This window comes from Lissotriton helveticus, chromosome 1_1, assembly GCF_964261635.1.
Source record: "Lissotriton helveticus chromosome 1_1, aLisHel1.1, whole genome shotgun sequence".
In the NCBI taxonomy this organism is placed as follows: domain Eukaryota; kingdom Metazoa; phylum Chordata; class Amphibia; order Caudata; family Salamandridae; genus Lissotriton; species Lissotriton helveticus.
This window is the reverse complement of record NC_136057.1, coordinates 52,963,225-52,981,087: the sequence shown is the minus strand read 5'-3', so window position 1 is coordinate 52,981,087 and position 17,863 is coordinate 52,963,225. Positions and strand designations below refer to the sequence as shown.

General features: G+C 48.0%; 2 protein-coding genes across 3 annotated transcripts in view; one reads left to right on the top strand and one right to left on the bottom strand.

Moving 5' to 3' along the window:
- LOC144822093 (uncharacterized) overlaps positions 1-17,863 on the top strand; it is a 438,381-nt gene that overhangs the window by 117,279 nt on the left and 303,239 nt on the right. The window lies entirely within an intron of this gene.
- The window catches only part of LOC144767402 (uncharacterized), a 35,110-nt gene continuing 22,005 nt past the window's right edge, over positions 4,759-17,863 (bottom strand). For both annotated transcript variants that reach the window (XM_078650851.1, XM_078650858.1), the window contains exon 3: positions 4,759-7,564. In XM_078650851.1, coding sequence (XP_078506977.1) covers positions 6,567-7,564 — 998 coding nt within the window. In that variant the 3' untranslated portion in view covers positions 4,759-6,566. The remainder of the gene's footprint in view (positions 7,565-17,863) is intronic.

Below are 17,863 nucleotides of genomic sequence, written 5' to 3'. Positions count from 1 at the left end.
AGGCCAGCAAGCACGCAGGCATGAGCACACACAGGCCCACAAGCACGCAGGCATGACTGCACACTAGCCTGCAAGCACGCAGGCATGAGTGCACACAGGCCAGCAAGCATGCAGGTATCCAGTGCACACAGGCCAGCAAGCACGCAGGCATGAGTGTACACAGGCCCACAAGCACGCAGGCATGAGTGCACACAGGCCCTCAAGCACGCAGGCATGAGTGCACACAGGCCCGCAAGCACGCAGGCATGAGTGCACACAGGCCAGCAAGCACGCAGGCATGTGTGCACACAGGCCCTCAAGCACGCAGGCATCCAGTGCACACAGGCCCGCAAGCACGCAGGCATGAGTGCACACAGGCCCGCAAGCACGCAGGCATGAGTGCACAAGGCCAGCAAGCATGCAGGTATGTGTGCACACAGGCCCGCAAGCACGCAGGCATGAGCGCACACAGGCCAGAGTGCACACAGGCCCGCAAGCACGCAGGCATGGGTGCCCACAGGCCCGCAAGCATGAGTGCACGCAGGCCCGCAAGCACGCAGGGATGAGTGCACACAGGCCCGCAAGCTCGCAGGCATGAGCGCACACAGGCTAGCAAGCACGCAGGCATGAGCACACACAGGCCCACAAGCACGCAGGCATGACTGCACACAGGCCTGCAAGCACGCAGGCATGAGTGCACACAGGCCCGCAAACACGCAGGCATCCAGTGCACACAGGCCAGCAAGCATGCAGGCATGAGTGCACACAGGCCAGCAAGCATGCAGGCATGAGTGCACACAGGCCAGAGTGCACACAGGCCCGCAAGCACGCAGGCATGGGTGCCCACAGGCCCGCAAGCATGAGTGCACGCAGGCCCGCAAGCACGCAGGGATGAGTGCACACAGGCCCGCAAGCTTGCAGGCATGAGCGCACACAGGCCAGCAAGCACGCAGGCATGAGCACACACAGGCCCACAAGCACGCAGGCAGGACTGCACACCGGCCTGCAAGCACGCAGGCATGAGTGCACACAGGCCCGCAAACACGAAGGCATCCAGTGCACACAGGCCAGCAAGCATGCAGGCATGTTTGCACACAGGCCAGCAAGCACGCAGGCATGATTGCACACAGACCCGCAAGCATGCAGGCATGAGTGCACACAGGCCCTCAAGCACGCAGACATGAGTGCACACAAGCTCACAAGCACGCAGGCATCCAATGCACACAGGCCAGCTAGCACGCAGGCATGAGTGCACACAGGCCCGCAAGCACGCAGGCATGAGCGCACACAGGCCAGAGTGCACACAGGCCCGCAAGCACGCAGGCATGGGTGCCCACAGGCCCGCAAGCATGAGTGCACGCAGGCCCGCAAGCACGCAGGGATGAGTGCACACAGGCCCGCAAGCTCGCAGGCATGAGCGCACACAGGCCAGCAAGCACGCAGGCATGAGCACACACAGGCCCACAAGCACGCAGGCATGACTGCACACAGGCCTGCAAGCACGCAGGCATGAGTGCACACAGGCCCGCAAACACGCAGCCATCCAGTGCACAGAGGCCAGCAAGCATGCAGGCATGAGTGCACACAGGCCAGCAAGCACGCAGGCATGAGTGCACACAGGCCAGAGTGCACACAGGCCCGCAAGCACGCAGGCATGGGTGCCCGCAGGCCCGCAAGCATGAGTGCACGCAGGCCCGCAAGCACGCAGGGATGAGTGCACACAGGCCCGCAAGCTCGCAGGCATGAGCGCACACAGGCCAGCAAGCACGCAGGCATGAGCACACACAGGCCCACAAGCACGCAGGCATGACTGCACACTAGCCTGCAAGCACGCAGGCATGAGTGCACACAGGCCAGCAAGCATGCAGGTATCCAGTGCACACAGGCCAGCAAGCACGCAGGCATGAGTGTACACAGGCCCACAAGCACGCAGGCATGAGTGCACACAGGCCCTCAAGCACGCAGGCATGAGTGCACACAGGCCCGCAAGCACGCAGGCATGAGTGCACACAGGCCAGCAAGCACGCAGGCATGTGTGCACACAGGCCCTCAAGCACGCAGGCATCCAGTGCACACAGGCCCGCAAGCACGCAGGCATGAGTGCACACAGGCCCGCAAGCACGCAGGCATGAGTGCACAAGGCCAGCAAGCATGCAGGTATGTGTGCACACAGGCCCGCAAGCACGCAGGCATGAGCGCACACAGGCCAGAGTGCACACAGGCCCGCAAGCACGCAGGCATGGGTGCCCACAGGCCCGCACGCATGAGTGCACGCAGGCCCGCAAGCACGCAGGGATGAGTGCACACAGGCCCGCAAGCTCGCAGGCATGAGCTCACACAGGCTAGCAAGCACGCAGGCATGAGCACACACAGGCCCACAAGCACGCAGGCATGACTGCACACAGGCCTGCAAGCACGCAGGCATGAGCAGGCATGAGTGCACACAGGCCCGCAAACACGCAGGCATCCAGTGCACACAGGCCAGCAAGCATGCAGGCATGAGTGCACACAGGCCAGCAAGCATGCAGGCATGAGTGCACACAGGCCATAGTGCACACAGGCCCGCAAGCACGCAGGCATGGGTGCCCACAGGCCCGCAAGCATGAGTGCACGCAGGCCCGCAAGCACGCAGGGATGAGTGCACACAGGCCCGCAAGCTCGCAGGCATGAGCGCACACAGGCCAGCAAGCACGCAGGCATGAGCACACACAGGCCCACAAGCACGCAGGCAGGACTGCACACCGGCCTGCAAGCACGCAGACATGAGTGCACACAAGCTCACAAGCACGCAGGCATCCAATGCACACAGGCCAGCTAGCACGCAGGCATGAGTGCACACAGGCCAGCAAGCACTCAGGCATGAGTGCACACAGACCTGCAAGCACACAGGCATGAGTGCACACAGGCCCACAAGCACGCGGGTATGAGTGCACAACTCTCGCGAATATGAGAAATATTGCATTGCAAATGCTTGTTGTTTTTTGGGGTTGCCCTTCAATCGATAAACTAACTGGGAGTTCTTGATGGTGTTGACGGTACAACAAACTAACAGAACCGTGGAAGCACATTTTCACTCAGCAGCGCAGTTAGGTCATAGGCCAGTGAGGGAAATGATCACTTTATATAAAGCAAAGTGTCTTTCGATAGCCTCGTATGGGGCCGGTGTTTAGAGAATGTGTGATAGCTCTAGACTCCAAACAGCAGAGAGAATTATTCTCCGAAGTCTCTTGATGATGCCACAGGGCGCACCAATTTTATTCTGTCACTAGGGAGTGTGCTTACATTTTGTGTGGCATATCCTGGGTCTGGCCACACTGTTATTATGGTTAAAAATTTAGCAAACTCTGGCGCTAGGATTCTCTAAATGCATTATTCAGGAATGACTGACCTTGGATCATTCTGGTTATTCCTTAACTAGGGTGTTTTAAGCGCACTTTAGTAGGCTGAGAGCTTCAGAGCTTTTTAAGAACCCCAACCATTTTGCCCGCTCAGCTAGAGATCAGATAAAGCCGCCATTTTAGGACCAGGCGCAGTGTTTGCACAGCAGCAAGCCGCTCAGCTTCCCTCTCTGGCAAATTACCTTGCTTCAACATCTGGCAACAAGCTGGAATTTTACTTCTCTTGTATTAAAAGGCCCAACATAGGTTTTATTTGAGCAGGCTTTGATTGTGGTCCCTGCATTTTCTCTTTGCTTTCCCACATCAAGGGGTTTGGTTTGAGAACCTTCCTCCTGCCCTTAGTTACGGCAAAGCACATTGCCCTTTCTGCTTTTCTGAGCCCTTTATAAATCAGTGAGAAAGCATTTTTTTTATTTCCTCATAGTTTTACTTCTTTTCAGGGAGGTTTTAGATTTCTGCAGCACCTTGACCCACCTGACATTTGCATTGCTGTGATCAGTTTCATGAAAGGGTCACTTATAATTAGGAAAAGATACTGCTAATGGATTGGGCTTTGGTCTTGGTCGTGGGATTTAAGTTATCAACATTTTATACCATGTTTATATTTGTTGAGATCCTGAATGTGTTTATCTATGTGTTTTAATAAATGAAATTTGAGTCTAATTTGCTTGTAACTTGTACTTTTATGGCCTATGTAACCAGAATAAAATGTTATGTCTGCCTGATATGCCGTAATTGTTCCAACGCAGCTGTAACAATCTTGTGACCCACTGACTTGCTCGTGACAATAATCCAGTATCACAGCTTCAGCTGAGGCCCCCAATTCCTACTCTCATCATTCACTTAGCACCCAGGGCGTCTCATCATTGCACACACATACATGCCACCGTTACCACTTTGTTCATTCCTGGAGACCCACACATGTCACTGCAGATCCAGGGCTTGCTACCAACCACAGCAAGCTCCGAGCACTCACCCAAATGTGGGTGGCAACCTGGGTACTGGAATCTGAGTGACTCCATAGGAGCCTCGCACAAAACCTAGCAGCAGGCATCAGTCTGTCTCTTGCTCCATGGTCACATGCAGTGTGGCTAAAATGAGGGAGAGCTCAGTGGGCCCTAAAGGAAACTCATCACACATGGTCACAGATGACCACGGGTGGATCTTGTGGGGGACACAGCGTTCACAAGGATGCTTCAGACTCCATACACTAGTGCTGTTGCTTCGATATAATGGTTTGGAGGCACGCCTTGTGCGCTCACAGATGGCAGAGAGTCCAGAGTTATCAGACTATTTTAAACCAACCAATACGCTCAGTGAAGGAAAAGGTCCAAGGGACAAAGGTGTTCCCAAAGCAATTACACTATTAAATGTTAAAAGTTGTCTTTGGAAACATCAACAATGCAAATTGTACTTGCATTACTCTAATAAACACAGTGATGGAGTGAACTACACACTGGAATACCTCACATCTGAGGGGCTGGTGGTGGGAGGGCTGCAGGGGAGCGTAAGTTCCTGCCCACCCTCTTCCAGGACAGACTAATCACCAGGCTAGAAATAGACACTCTGAACGCCCTGATGAGTTTGAAGTATTTCCCGTCTCATCGCCACATGAAACAGGCAGGCAGACTAGTTTATTAGCAAAGTTTTATTGGCAAACAGCTCACTGTGGCAGTGTCCTTTGTCTAGTTGTCAATCTCACCCCTCACACTAGAACAGGACACAACTGACCTCACAAAACACATCACAGCATGCAATGAAATACTCCTTACAGTGTCTTTATCTGACAATCTGCTTTGTTTTGTATTGTATGTGAAAGTTAGTTTTTGGGTATTTAATTTTCACCAGAATAGCGGCCAAACCCTGGCCGACTTCTACCATATGGTCTGCTTTGCCCAGGTCTTGACCCATTCTGGTCCGAGGTGGAATCTGAGCTCACACAGACCTTGGGTTGGCAGGTTCCACACGATCCCTTACGTCTTCTCCTGTGTGTATTTGATGGTTTGGACGGCTCTAGAGCAGACAAACATTTTCTGGGAACGGCGGTCGCTGTGGCTAAATGAAATATTGCAGCGGCTTGGGCCCAGCCCAACCCCTCTAACCTGTGAAAGTGGCGCCGGGAGTGGACTGGTGCGGGGCCCAGGAGGAACCCCTCTTTCAGAGACATGGTTCTCCAGAAAGGTTCCATAGGGTTTGGGGCAAATGGCTGAACCTACTGTTTTAAATTGCCAGCTTTGGCTCTCCCGTGTAACGGGGTGTTTCTTTCCAGCGTGGGTGGCTTGCATAAATACTCCTGCCCTAACAGTGTTTTTTTTTTACTGTCTGTTGGAGATGGAATTGGCTTTACTGTGTAAGATGTATGCTGTCTTTTTGTTTGTTTTACAAAATGATAATAAAATTGATTATCCCCCCCAAAAAAATTCTCACCAGAATAAACCATCTCAAAACAATACGAATTGTGTAACGGTCTCGGCAGTTGAAACTGCAGAATTATATGGTTGGTGCCACCTTTGTAAGTTGTTAGAATCTGGACAGCCATGAATCCTCTTTGATCTCTCGGACTGGATGGGTTGTACAGAATATTTACACAGCCGGTCTGAAGATACTGATAGGGAGTAGATGTTCCTGCATTAGTGATGAAAGGAGTTTATATTTTTTTTGTCCTCAAGTGGTTTTTGATTCCTATTTCTTCTCCTAGTTTCTTTTTCCCATGTACTCCGGTCTTTCAATAATTGTTTGTTGAATCCTAGAAGTTATGTCTATCAGGACAGTTTATGATCCACTCTTGGTAACATGTCCTCAACACTGCACACATTTCATGAGAGTCGGACAGGTTTAATTTGCAGTGAAGCAGCCTCTGTGAAGTTCGTTGCTTGGTGAAGTGACGTTAGTGACGTTGAAGAACCTACATTCTGTTTGGAGGCACTGCGAACGTTAGAGTTTGTCCTTTAACTCAAAGCTCTTCTGACGTTCAGAGAAAAGGGAGGAACTCAGCCCGGAAGGATCATTAGATGTCATAGGAGGTCTAACTTCAGGTGTAGATTCTTAGATGATGTAAAAGATCACATTTCTTTTTTTTAAATGAAGGTTTTTTGGCAGTGCTTAGAGAAGGCTTCCATCTTGTATGTGTTACTTGAGGTTGCTGAGCACCACCTTTTGTTTACAGCAGTTTCCATATCCCGTGCGGCGTCACAGCCGCCGCCTGTGTGCTCTTTGATGGCGTACAAGGCTTGCCTTAAGATCAAAGCTCTTGCTACACACAGTGCAGTGATAAAGCCTCTGTCCTGTGTGTGTGACTTGATGGCGTACAAGGGTCGCCTTCTGAGAAAACCTCTTGGAACACACAGTGCAGTTATAAAGCCTCTCTCCTGTGTGTACGCTTTGATGGCGTACAAGGGTTGCCTTAAGATCAAAGCTCTTGCTACACACAGTGCAGGGATAAAGCCTCTGTCCTGTGTGTATGCTTTGATGCCGTACAAGTGTCGCCTTCCGACAAAACCTCTTCTCACACACAGTACAGTGATAAGGCCGCTCTCCTGTGTGAGTTCTTTGATGCAGCACAAGGTTTGTCTGACGAGCAAAGCACTTGGAACACACAGTGCAGTGATAAGGCCTCTCTCCTGTGTGAGTTCTTTGATGTAGTACAAGGTTTGTCTTCTGAGAAAAGGGTTTGGAACACACAGTGCAGAGATAAGGTCTCTCTCCTGTGTGCACGCTTTGATGCCGTACAAGGGTCCCCTTCCGAGAAAAACTCTTGGAACACAGAGTGCAGTGATAAGGTCTCTCTCCTGTGTGTATTCTTTGATGTTTTAGAAGATGTCCCTTCTGAGTAAAACTTTTCTCACAGATATTGCAGTGAAAGGGCCGCTCTCCACTGTGAGTTTTTTCATGTGTTGCCTTATCATCAAACCTCATTTCATGCTCAGTGTAGGGATCTGTGTGTGTTTGTTCATGCAGTAAAAAACGCGTCTTTCCAGTAAATGTCTTCTTACACTCAGCAGAGGCAAAAGCTCTTAGGCTGGTGCTTATTCTTTTCTGCCTTGCAAGTAGTGTTTTATTGTTAAAATTCTCCCTCATGTGTATTCCTTGGTGTTTTCTATCATTCATTTTATAAGCAAAATTCTTCCTTCCTCCAGAAGCTTTACGTTTCTCATTCCTATTCATACTTTCTGTCTGCGACTGCTGTGCTGCAGAATGAAAAGAACACTGAAAATTATACATGGGAAATATTTCTTGAAAGAAATGCACGGTTATAATATGAAAAATGTGGACAGTAATATCTAGGAAGGAAAGAAAATGTTACTACCTGTAAACAATCATTTGTTGCTTGTAGTACTACAGTTCACATGTGGTGATCTCTCATGGGTAGGGTTCTGACTACTAAAAGCAAATTATTTAAAGATTGAGTTTTGATCTGGAGAACGACTCGTAATCCCATACAAGAAAGGCATAATGCATCAGCGCGCAGACTTCAATTAAAATCATTGTGTTGTGTTCTCCATCGGAGTACAACTGCTTATATGTGTAAAATAAAAAAAATAAACTGCTTAATCTGAGCAACCTATATACTTTCCAACCATACAGCAAGTGGGTGATGCATGTGAGCCGTCAACATGACAAATTGACAGTATTTTCAAGAGAGTAACATTTTCCATTTGCAGCATCTGTGGCACATCACAGGTTGTGCAATAACTTAAAAGAATCTGTAAGGTCAAGAACGCCGCAGCCAGGCTCATTCTAGGGACACCACGCCACGAACATATGACCCAGCACCTATGAAGCCTCCACTTGCTCCCCGTCGAGAAGAGGATCATCTTCAAACTCCTCACCCACGCCTACAAATCACTCAACAACATCAGACCCACATACCTCAACGACCGAGTGTGTCTCCAGGTACCGAAGAGGAAACTCTGCTCCACTGACCTCGTCCTGGCAGAGGTCCCCCGCATCCGCAGAAACAGAACCAGCGGGAGAGTCTTCTCCTACATCGCAGCAAAATCCTGGAACGAGCTCCCGGTCAACATCAGACGCTCCCCAAGGCTCCACATGTTCAGGAAGTACCTCAAGACCTGGCTTTTCGACTGACCTGGAGCTGCTCCCTCCCACCCCCGTTCCCCCAGCGCCTTGAGACCCTCGCGGGTGAGTAGCGTGCTCTATAAACCGCTGATTGATTGATTGTTTGAAAGGAAAGAATGGCTAATTGAGTTACTAATATGCTTAGAACAATTAAGCACTTCTGGGCTTCTTCCTTGCATTGATGTCACCAGAGAAATATTTTATGAAAGGATGCACAGAACCACATGTTTCTGCTTTACAAATATCTACTAGAGCTATGTTGGGTTGAAAAGCCACGGTTGCATCTTTATCACACGTGGACTCAGCCTATGATATTTCTATGTGGTGTCTCCACTAGGACTGGGCGGAAAATTCAGTTCCGCTTGCGGAATTTGTGGAATTTGGGTATTTTCGAGTTCCGTGTAAAACGTGGAATTGCCAAAACTTCCGTGATCTGCGGCTTCGTGGTATTTTTTGCTTGTTCGCGCTTTCAAAATGTGTGTTCGCGAGATATTTCCCCCCGAGCACGCAGTCAGCGTTCGCGAACAGGAAAAAAGCATTGTGAACGGGCAGAAGAAGCAACTCCGCGTGTTTGCAGATCTCTGTGTGCTCACAGAGATTTTTTTTGCCGAGTTTTGTGTAACAAAACTACACAAATTCCGCCCACCACTAGTCTCCGCACGAGTAGAAAACCATATGCCAAATTGTGCTGGTAAAAAAATGTCTTATTTTTCATACATTTTCAATTCTGATAATGTAGAGCATGAGTGCATGTTTAACACTGGATGCATATTTAACTTTGTCTTTGTAAACTTGCAGGAACTGTTCATCTACTTATGGGGTGTGGAGTTTGCTAACTGTTTGAGGAAGTGACTGCTACTAGGTACACAACTATCTACATTAAGGCTTGCAGTGATGTGGTGGCTTAAAAGGTGGAATTGTTACACTTGATAAGACAACATTAAAATCTTAACTGGATGCCAGGGGTGCTCTGGTGGGATAACCATTCTCAACTCTCCCATGAACATTTTCACAAGAGTTTTTTCAAAAGTATTCAAACGTTAGTGTAGGCTAGGCCAGCTTCTTTATGTATGTATCTATATGTTATTTCTTTACTACAAACCTAGCCTAAAGCTAGGGCCAAAGATGAGTATAAATTATTTTTAAAGACGGGAGTCCTCAACTCTTTCCTAAACGGGAGCAGTGTCGGGCGGTCCTGATGGATACAGGGATGTTGTTCCAGATCATGAGTTCATAGATGGAAAAGGCCTGCTAACTTGTTTTTTTTTGTTACAGTTCTAAGTCTGCAGTCCGATGGAGTTCTCCAACCTCGCATTTGTTGCACTTGAAACTAAGAGCTGAACTTAAGGACAACGAGAATGATGAACAAGTGATAAGAAAGAGGTAACAGCTACAAAAGAGAAAATTTTAAAAGGAAAAGCAAGACTACTGTCCTGGAAGAGTCTTAAACTTTGTAAGATGATACGAATAAGTAAGGAGAGCAGTCAAAATTCCATTGACACAAAGACGACATGAACTTCTGACAGAGGAATCAAGCTCAGAAGGTGAATCAGACGACTCTGCTAGCAACTACCTAGAAAAAAACCTACTTGCCACTTTTTCCGCTGAGTACGGGTTACTGAGACAAGGACGGACAATGGAATATCATAAAAAAGGAAAAACAAAAGCAAGAGGCACAAACAGAGGAAGAGAAAGACAGGAAATAGCAAATGGAAGACAAAAAGATAACTCACCACATAGGAAGAGAAAGGTGATAGAGCAAGGCGAGATATGATTATTTAATCATCACAACATTAACTGACAATGGATGAACTAAATATCCACAACCTTGGCTTATAATTTTGCCCCAGGAGGGACTTAAATTACAGTTCATGTAGAATTGACATATTTCCGTTTCTAAGATATCAACATAAAATCAGACCCAAGCCAATGAACATGAGAATAGGGGAGCCCAATACAGAAAACATGACTTGTGTTCAAGAGACGCAGATACTTCATGACATTGGCTGATCTGGATAATGGAAATATATGTGCTACGAAAGAGCGGGAAGCATTGCTGGGAAAGGAGGCACAGATAGATCAGGGAAGCCTAACTCGCTTCAAAAAGCAAGCTACACATAACTCCTCCTTGCCTCATGATAATCTGGATGTCTTTAGTGACTCGGTCGCCAAAGACTTGTTCAAATAAATTGTTCACCAGTCAAGGCAAGAAGGGAAGAACGATTGTTACTTACCTGTAAACAGGTGGTTCTCCAGTATTGGTGTCTTTCATAGATTCACATGCTTGAATATTCCCCGTCGTCGAAGTGGGAGTCCCACGGTACATAAAAATAGCAATAATGGTAATATAACATAAGTGATAACATAATACATAATAAAATAGAGATAATACATACTGTAAAAACCTCTACAATGGTACTTCCATAGGAATACATTATAAAGAGAAAAACTCATTTGTAACATATCAGTGTCATTATGTTAGTCCAAACTGCATCCAATCAGGCTCAAGCACCCTCTAGAACCTTCTCCTCAGAAGCTCAAGCCCTCAGATTTTCGTAGCACTAGTAATAATAGCGCATGAGGAGAAGAGAGCCTCTGAGGGGAGGATGGGTGGGTCGCATGTGAATCTATGAAAGACACCAATACTGGAGAACCACCTGTTTACAGGTGAGTAACAATTGTTCTTCTCCAGTATTAGGGGTGTCTTTCATAGATTCACATACTTGAATAGAATAGATAGCAGTAACTCCTTAGAACTGGGATTGCTAACAGATTCTCAAAGTTGAAGGCAAAACATATAGCTTAAAAGCATATAACAATCACAGAAAGAAAAGGAGGAGGGAACAGAGGCTCACCTTATTTAAAGAGATGACGAAGCACTGCTTGCCCCACTGCGGTATCCGCTTCGTTGATGGAATCCAAACAGTAATGTCTGATAAAGGTGTGCCTGCTGGACCATGTCGCCGCCCGGCAAATCTGGTGTAGAGGCACCCCAGCAAACAAAGCGGTGGATGACGCCATCGCTCTCGTCGAATGTGCCTTTACTGAACACTGTAAAGGCTTGCCAGCTTGTTGGTGACAGAAGGATATAGCTGCTGAGAGCCATCTTGCAATTGTTTGTTTTGTCACTGAGTGTCCCCTCCGCATCCTTCCATATGCTACAAACAGTTGATCGGATTTGCGGAAAGGGGTAGTCCTTGAAATGTAAAACTTTAGACAACGTTTGATGTCTAAAGAATGTAGTCGTTGTTCTGCCGGTGATCTTGGATCCGGGAAAAAAGTCTTTAAGAAGACAGGTTCGTTCAAATGGAAATCAGTAGGTACTTTCGGCAAAAACGAGGGCTTGGTACGAAGAGACACTCCATCGGGCTTAAATTGCAAATACGGAGGCTTGATTGTGAAAGCGTGAAGATCGCTTACACGACGAGAAGATGTTAAGGCCAAAAGCAATGCAACCTTCCAGGTAAGAAACTTGATGTCTGCCCTGTGAATTGGCTCAAAAGGAGGCTTCATAAGCTGTGACAACACCACGTTGAGGTGCCATGCCGGAGGAGGGCGCCTAATAGGAGGAAACTTCCTGAAGAGACCTTTAAAGAACTGTCGGATTATTCTGGATGAGCAGAGAGACGTTGAACCATTGTGTCGAAAACGCGAAATAGCTGCTAGAAAGACTCACAAGGTGGTATGAGAGAGACCAGACTGAGCGAGGCTCAAAAAGAAAGGCAAAAGTTGCTCCGGAGTGGAGTTGACTGGATGGATATCGGATGCAGCGCACCAATGACAAAAACACTTCCACTTTAGCTTGTACGTTTTGATGGTTGATGGAGCTCTAGCAGAAGCTAGAATGTCTCTGCATTCCTGGGGCATATCTAAATTTGCGAATTCGATGTATTTAGGTTCCATGCCCATAACTGAAGCGTGGTTGGGTCTGGATGGCAAATTTGACCTTCGTCCATCGTCAGGAGGTCTGGACGTGGATGCAGATGAATGGGAGCGCATTGGGATAACAGAAGAAGTTCTGAGAACCAAGCCTGTCTGGGCCAACGAGGGGTGATCAGTATCAAGTGGCAGGATTGCCTGCGCATCTTCCACAACGTTCTCGGCACCAACGGGATTGGAGGAAATGCATAAGCAAACAGGCCGCTCCAATCCATGAGAAGGGCATTTCCGCTGGACTCTGGATGGGGATGCCAGCTCGCAAAGGCGGGGCACTTCCGATTTAGTGGGGTTGCAAAAAGGTCTATCATGGGATGACCCCAACGGCGGAACACCATGTCCAGAGTAGGCTGATGTAATTCCCACTCGTGAGTGGATGACGTGGACCTGCTCAGAGAATCCGCTAGGATGTTTGATACCCCCGGCAGATGGACCGCCGTTAAAGAAATTTGATGACGAAGAGCCCAATCCCAGATCCTTTGAGCTAGCCGAGACAGTGGCTGAGATCTTGTGCTGCCCTGTTTGTTCATGTAGTGCATGCTGGTGGTGTTGTCCGTTTGAACCAGCACGGACTCTCCCTGCACTACGGGCAAAAAGGATCTGAGCGCTAGGAAGATCGCCATCAACTCCAGCCTGTTGATATGCCAGGTTCGTTGTGCCGTCGTCCACTTGCCCTTGATTGAAAGATCCAGGAGATGAGCGCCCCAATTCTCCATGGACGCATCTGTGGTCAGCGTTAGATCCGGAGACTGGGCTAGAAACGAAGTTCCTTCGTCTAGATTGGATGGTTGTTCCCACCAAAGCAGACTGTCCTTCATGTGGGACGAGACTCTCACTAGGTCGTTGAAAGACCCTGACACTTGGCGCCATTGCAGGTCCAATTCCTCCTGTATAGGGCGAGTGCCCAACCTGCAATTCGGGATCAGAGCGATATAGGACGATGCCATCCCCAGAAACGACTTCAACGTCCGCACAGAAACTGACTGCTTTGAACGGATGAGGGTGACCAGACGGACTATCTTTTGTTGTCGTTCTTGGGAGATGAAGGCTTTTGACAGGTCCGTGTCTAGAATTGCTCCCAGGAAGTTTCTTCTTTGCAACGGTGCAAAGTGTGACTTCTCCATGTTGATGGTCAACCCCAGTGACTCGAATGTCTGCAGGCAGAGACATGTGTCGTGAGCCAGCTGTTGAGGGGATGGGGATTTTAGAAGGCAATCGTCCAGATAAGGAAAGATTTGCACTCCCTGAAGACGCAGATGAGCCATGACCGGGGCCAAAACCTTCGTGAAGACACGAGGTGCCGATCGTAGGCCAAAACGTAGCACCTTGAACTGGTAGTACATGTGCCCCACTTTGAACCTCAGAAATTGGCGATGCTGATGGAGAATTGGCACATGAAAATAGGCGTCTTGCAGGTCTATTGTTGTTAGGAAATCTCTGCTGCAGAGAAGTCGCAAGACTTCCAATAGCGTCAGCATGCGGAAAGATTGTTGTTTTAGAAAGAAATTGAGTGCTCTTAAATCCAGAATGGGCCGCCACTCTCCCGTCTTCTTGATAATGAGGAAAAACCGTGAGTAGAAACCTTTCCCTCGCTGAGATATAGGAACCACTTCGACTGCACCCTTTTGTATCAGAAGACGAACTTGATGTTGCAATTCCTCGAAATGGGGAGGTGGCGGGCCTGATGGAGGAGAATTTGGAGGAAACTCTGTGAACTCCAAGGCATGACCCTTGCGTACAATGTCTAATACCCATTGGTCCGATGTTTTCAGAGACCATTGGGAATAAAACTGCGAGATTCTCCCTCCAACTCCTTGCGCAACCTGAAAGTCATTGACGTTTGTTGGTGGAGCCCCTATAATTAGGTTTTCCTCTATAGGGCTTTGACTGTGGCTGACGATGAGACTGCTGGTTGGAGTAACGCTGGTTTCCTTGATTGTACTGGCGGTACTGAGATTGTCCTCCTCGAAAAGTGCTTGAAGACGAGCCTCGTCCACGTGCACCACGAAAGGGCTGCTTTTTGAATTGCAAGGATCCAAGCGACTTTGCCGTATCGGTGTCTTTCTTTATTGATTCAAGTGCCTCATCGATGTGAGAGCCGAAGAAAAACTCACCGTCATATGGCATGTCGAGTATCTTCGACTCGACCTCTTGTCGAAATGATGTGGATTTAAGCCAACCCTGACGTCGGAGCGCCGCAGCACTGGCAAGGATACGAAAACCAGTACTCGCCACATCAATCGCACAGTCGATCATCTCTTCTGATGCCCTCATGCCATCTTGAAGGATCTGTTGCGCCTCTGCTCTGGACGCCTCCGGTATCAGCGAAACTAGCGCAGAAAAATCCGGCCACATTTGCCGGTCGAAACGACCTAAAATGGCCAACGCATTTGCGGCACGGACTGATGTAGACGGCATGGATGAAAAGTTTTTCCCAATCGCATCCAAACGTCGACCCTCTCTATCAGGTGGAGCAGCGATAGGAGTTGCAGGGTTACGTGATCGTCGTTGCGCTGCCTGGGTTACCACTGAATCCGGCTTAGGATGCGAGAGCAAACAAGCGGGGGAACCAGCTGGAGCCTTATATTTCTTCTCCAGGCGAGGGAGTTGAGCAGGCAAGGAGTTAGGAGCGTGCATGATCTTTATACCCTCTTTCCATACGAATTCGATAATAGGTATGGTGTGGACTTGTTTATAAGGTTGGTTTTTAAAATCATAGAGAAAACAGTCTTCCTGTCGCTGTGCTCTCGGTAATTTAAAGCGGTCCGCAGCTTTATTCATCAAAACATGGAAGCTAGCGTTGTCAACCGGAGGTGAATCACCGGCGTCTGCCTGCTGAGGAGAGGGCGTCTGTATTCGATAATCATCGAATTCCGCCATATTTGGGTCCTGGTCCTCATCAGTATCCTGGGGAACTTCCCCTTCCTCTCTGTCCGACTCCGCCTCATCTTCCGCAACTTGTTGAGAATTTGCGGGGATAGCAGGACGGGGCCGTTCTGGTTGAGCAGTCTGCTCTGAACAGTGCTGAAGGTGAGTAGGCCCTGGTGTCTCAGATGTAGCATGGCCTGGTGTACCGTGAGGTGTCGGAGTAAATCTTCTATTGTAATCGTCCAGCATATGCTGGAGGTTGGAAAATAAAGATACCGGAAATGTTGCCATAGGAACTTGTACATATTGTTCCTCTTGTTGGTCAACGTCCTCCTCCTCATCGTCCTCAGAACTCGTGTCCTGACATTTAATAATCAAGTCCGATGGACTATGGGCATCACCAAGGACATCGTCGTCCCCAATAGATCCCGTCTCGTGGTCAGTAGCCATCATTGGTGAGGGTGGCTGGAGAGTAGGAGGTGGCAATTGGAGAGTAGACTCCTTGCAACTGTCCATAGAAGGCAAAGGCACTAGGGGCATAGTGGCGAAAGAACCCATTCCTGACGTGGATCCTGTGTGTTCCTGCTGTGATCCTGAAGGTAAAGGCAAAACTGCCGTTGACGTAGCCGTTGCCGTCGACGAGCCAGTTGTTCCTATGGCGGCTGTCGACGATGTAGCTGTCAGACACGGTGTCTTTTTAAAAGTAGTCGTCGACGACGAGCGTTTTGCCTCAGCCGTCGACGGTGCCTTCGTCGACGGAATCTTCGTCGACGAATCCTTGGATGTCATCTTCTTCGTCGACGAAGCCTTCGTCGACGGTAAGAGAGTCGTCGACGAGCTGGTCGACGGAGCTTTCAGCGTCGACGGGACCTTCGTCGATGTGGAACTCGTCGTCGGAACCTTCAATGTCGACGATGATTTCTTCGTCGACGGCAGTTTCTTCGCCGACGAGACAATCAGGATCGTCGACGAGACTGTGGAGATTGAAGCTCTCGTCGACGTGCAAGACGTCGATGAAACAATCGTCGACGACGAGGAAGCAGACGTCATCGTCACTGTAATCGTCGACGAAGACACCGCAGCCAACCTCGTTGATGGAATGGTCGTCGACGAGCCCGTCGACGACCGCGGTGTTAGAAGTGTAACAACACTTATAGAGGCTGGAAATGACGCCTGAGAGCCAGGTCTCGTGGGCGTAGACACAGAAGCCACAGGAGCAGTAGGTTTTACTTGTGCCACTGTCAAAGCCATCTTTTTCTTCTTCAAAAAAGGAGAAGGTAACTCCTGAACACTGCCACGCTTGAAAGCAACAGTAGAACAGCTTGACTGGAAACTCTCTGCGTCTGATAAAACGTCCTCTTTATCCTGAAGGTGCTTCAACCACAGAGGAAGACGACCTTCCCTGTCTCTGAGAGTCTTTGCTGGAAAAGCTCTACAGAATTTACAGTCAGCCACCTTGTGTTCTGGATATAAACAGTAAATACACTTTTGGTTGGGGTCCTTTTCAAACAAACGTAGTTTCCCACAGGAAGAGCAAGGTCTAAACAAAGACTTCTTACTTGACATCTTGGAGAAAAAACAACTGAAGTAATAGAACTTGAAGAAAACTGAGCAGAGCTCAGGGAGACTCCCTTCACACGACGTGCGGTAGAAAATCTGAGGGCTTGAGCTTCTGAGAAGAAGGTTCTAGAGGGTGCTTGAGCCTGATTGGCTGCAGTTTGGACTAACATAATGACACTGATATGTTACAAATTAGTTTTTCTCTTTATAATGTATTCCTATGGAAGTACCATTGCAGAGGTTTTTACAGTATGTATTATCTCTATTTTATTATGTATTATGTTATCACTTATGTTATATTAGCATTATTGCTATTTTTATGTACCGTGGGACTCCCACTTCGACGACGGGAAATATTCAAGCATGTGAATCTATGAAAGACACCCCTAATACTGGAGAAGAATCAGATCCAACTTGAGTAATGGACATAGGGAGGCCATTAACACATTACGTAATGACAACATAAGAACCAATGTAATCCGATAAGGGGCAAGAATGTGGTTTTAATGATTGTTTGCAATTATGAACAAAAAGCTTTTCAATAATTATTAAATACGGATTTTTGTGAAATGGGAATGGCAACATTTTCATTGGTGTAAAACACTACCCTCTACTGTCCCATGCTTTTACCTTCTAACAAATGTATGCAAGAACAAGGGGGCGTATAGTGCCCTCCAACAATAGCTCACTGGAAAGCACAGCAATAAACTAAAACCATGTATTGCTGATTCTTGTGGAGAGCCTCCAATCATATTGTATAGATAGAGAGAATTATTTTCTACAAAATATATACACAGGAGACAATCATATTTGACAATTACCTAGGATGTGATCTTGCTAATTATGTATACAACACACGCAAGGTCTAAGAGCCTACGAACATTTTTTTTGCAATAGACCAATATCTCCATATGACTATACATGGATGCTTAGGACCATGACTTTTGCCTAAATAACAATATTCTCATATTTAACAATAGATATTACAGACAAATCTCAGGGACAGCAATCGGCACCTGTTTTTCAAGCTATGCAAATGTATTTGT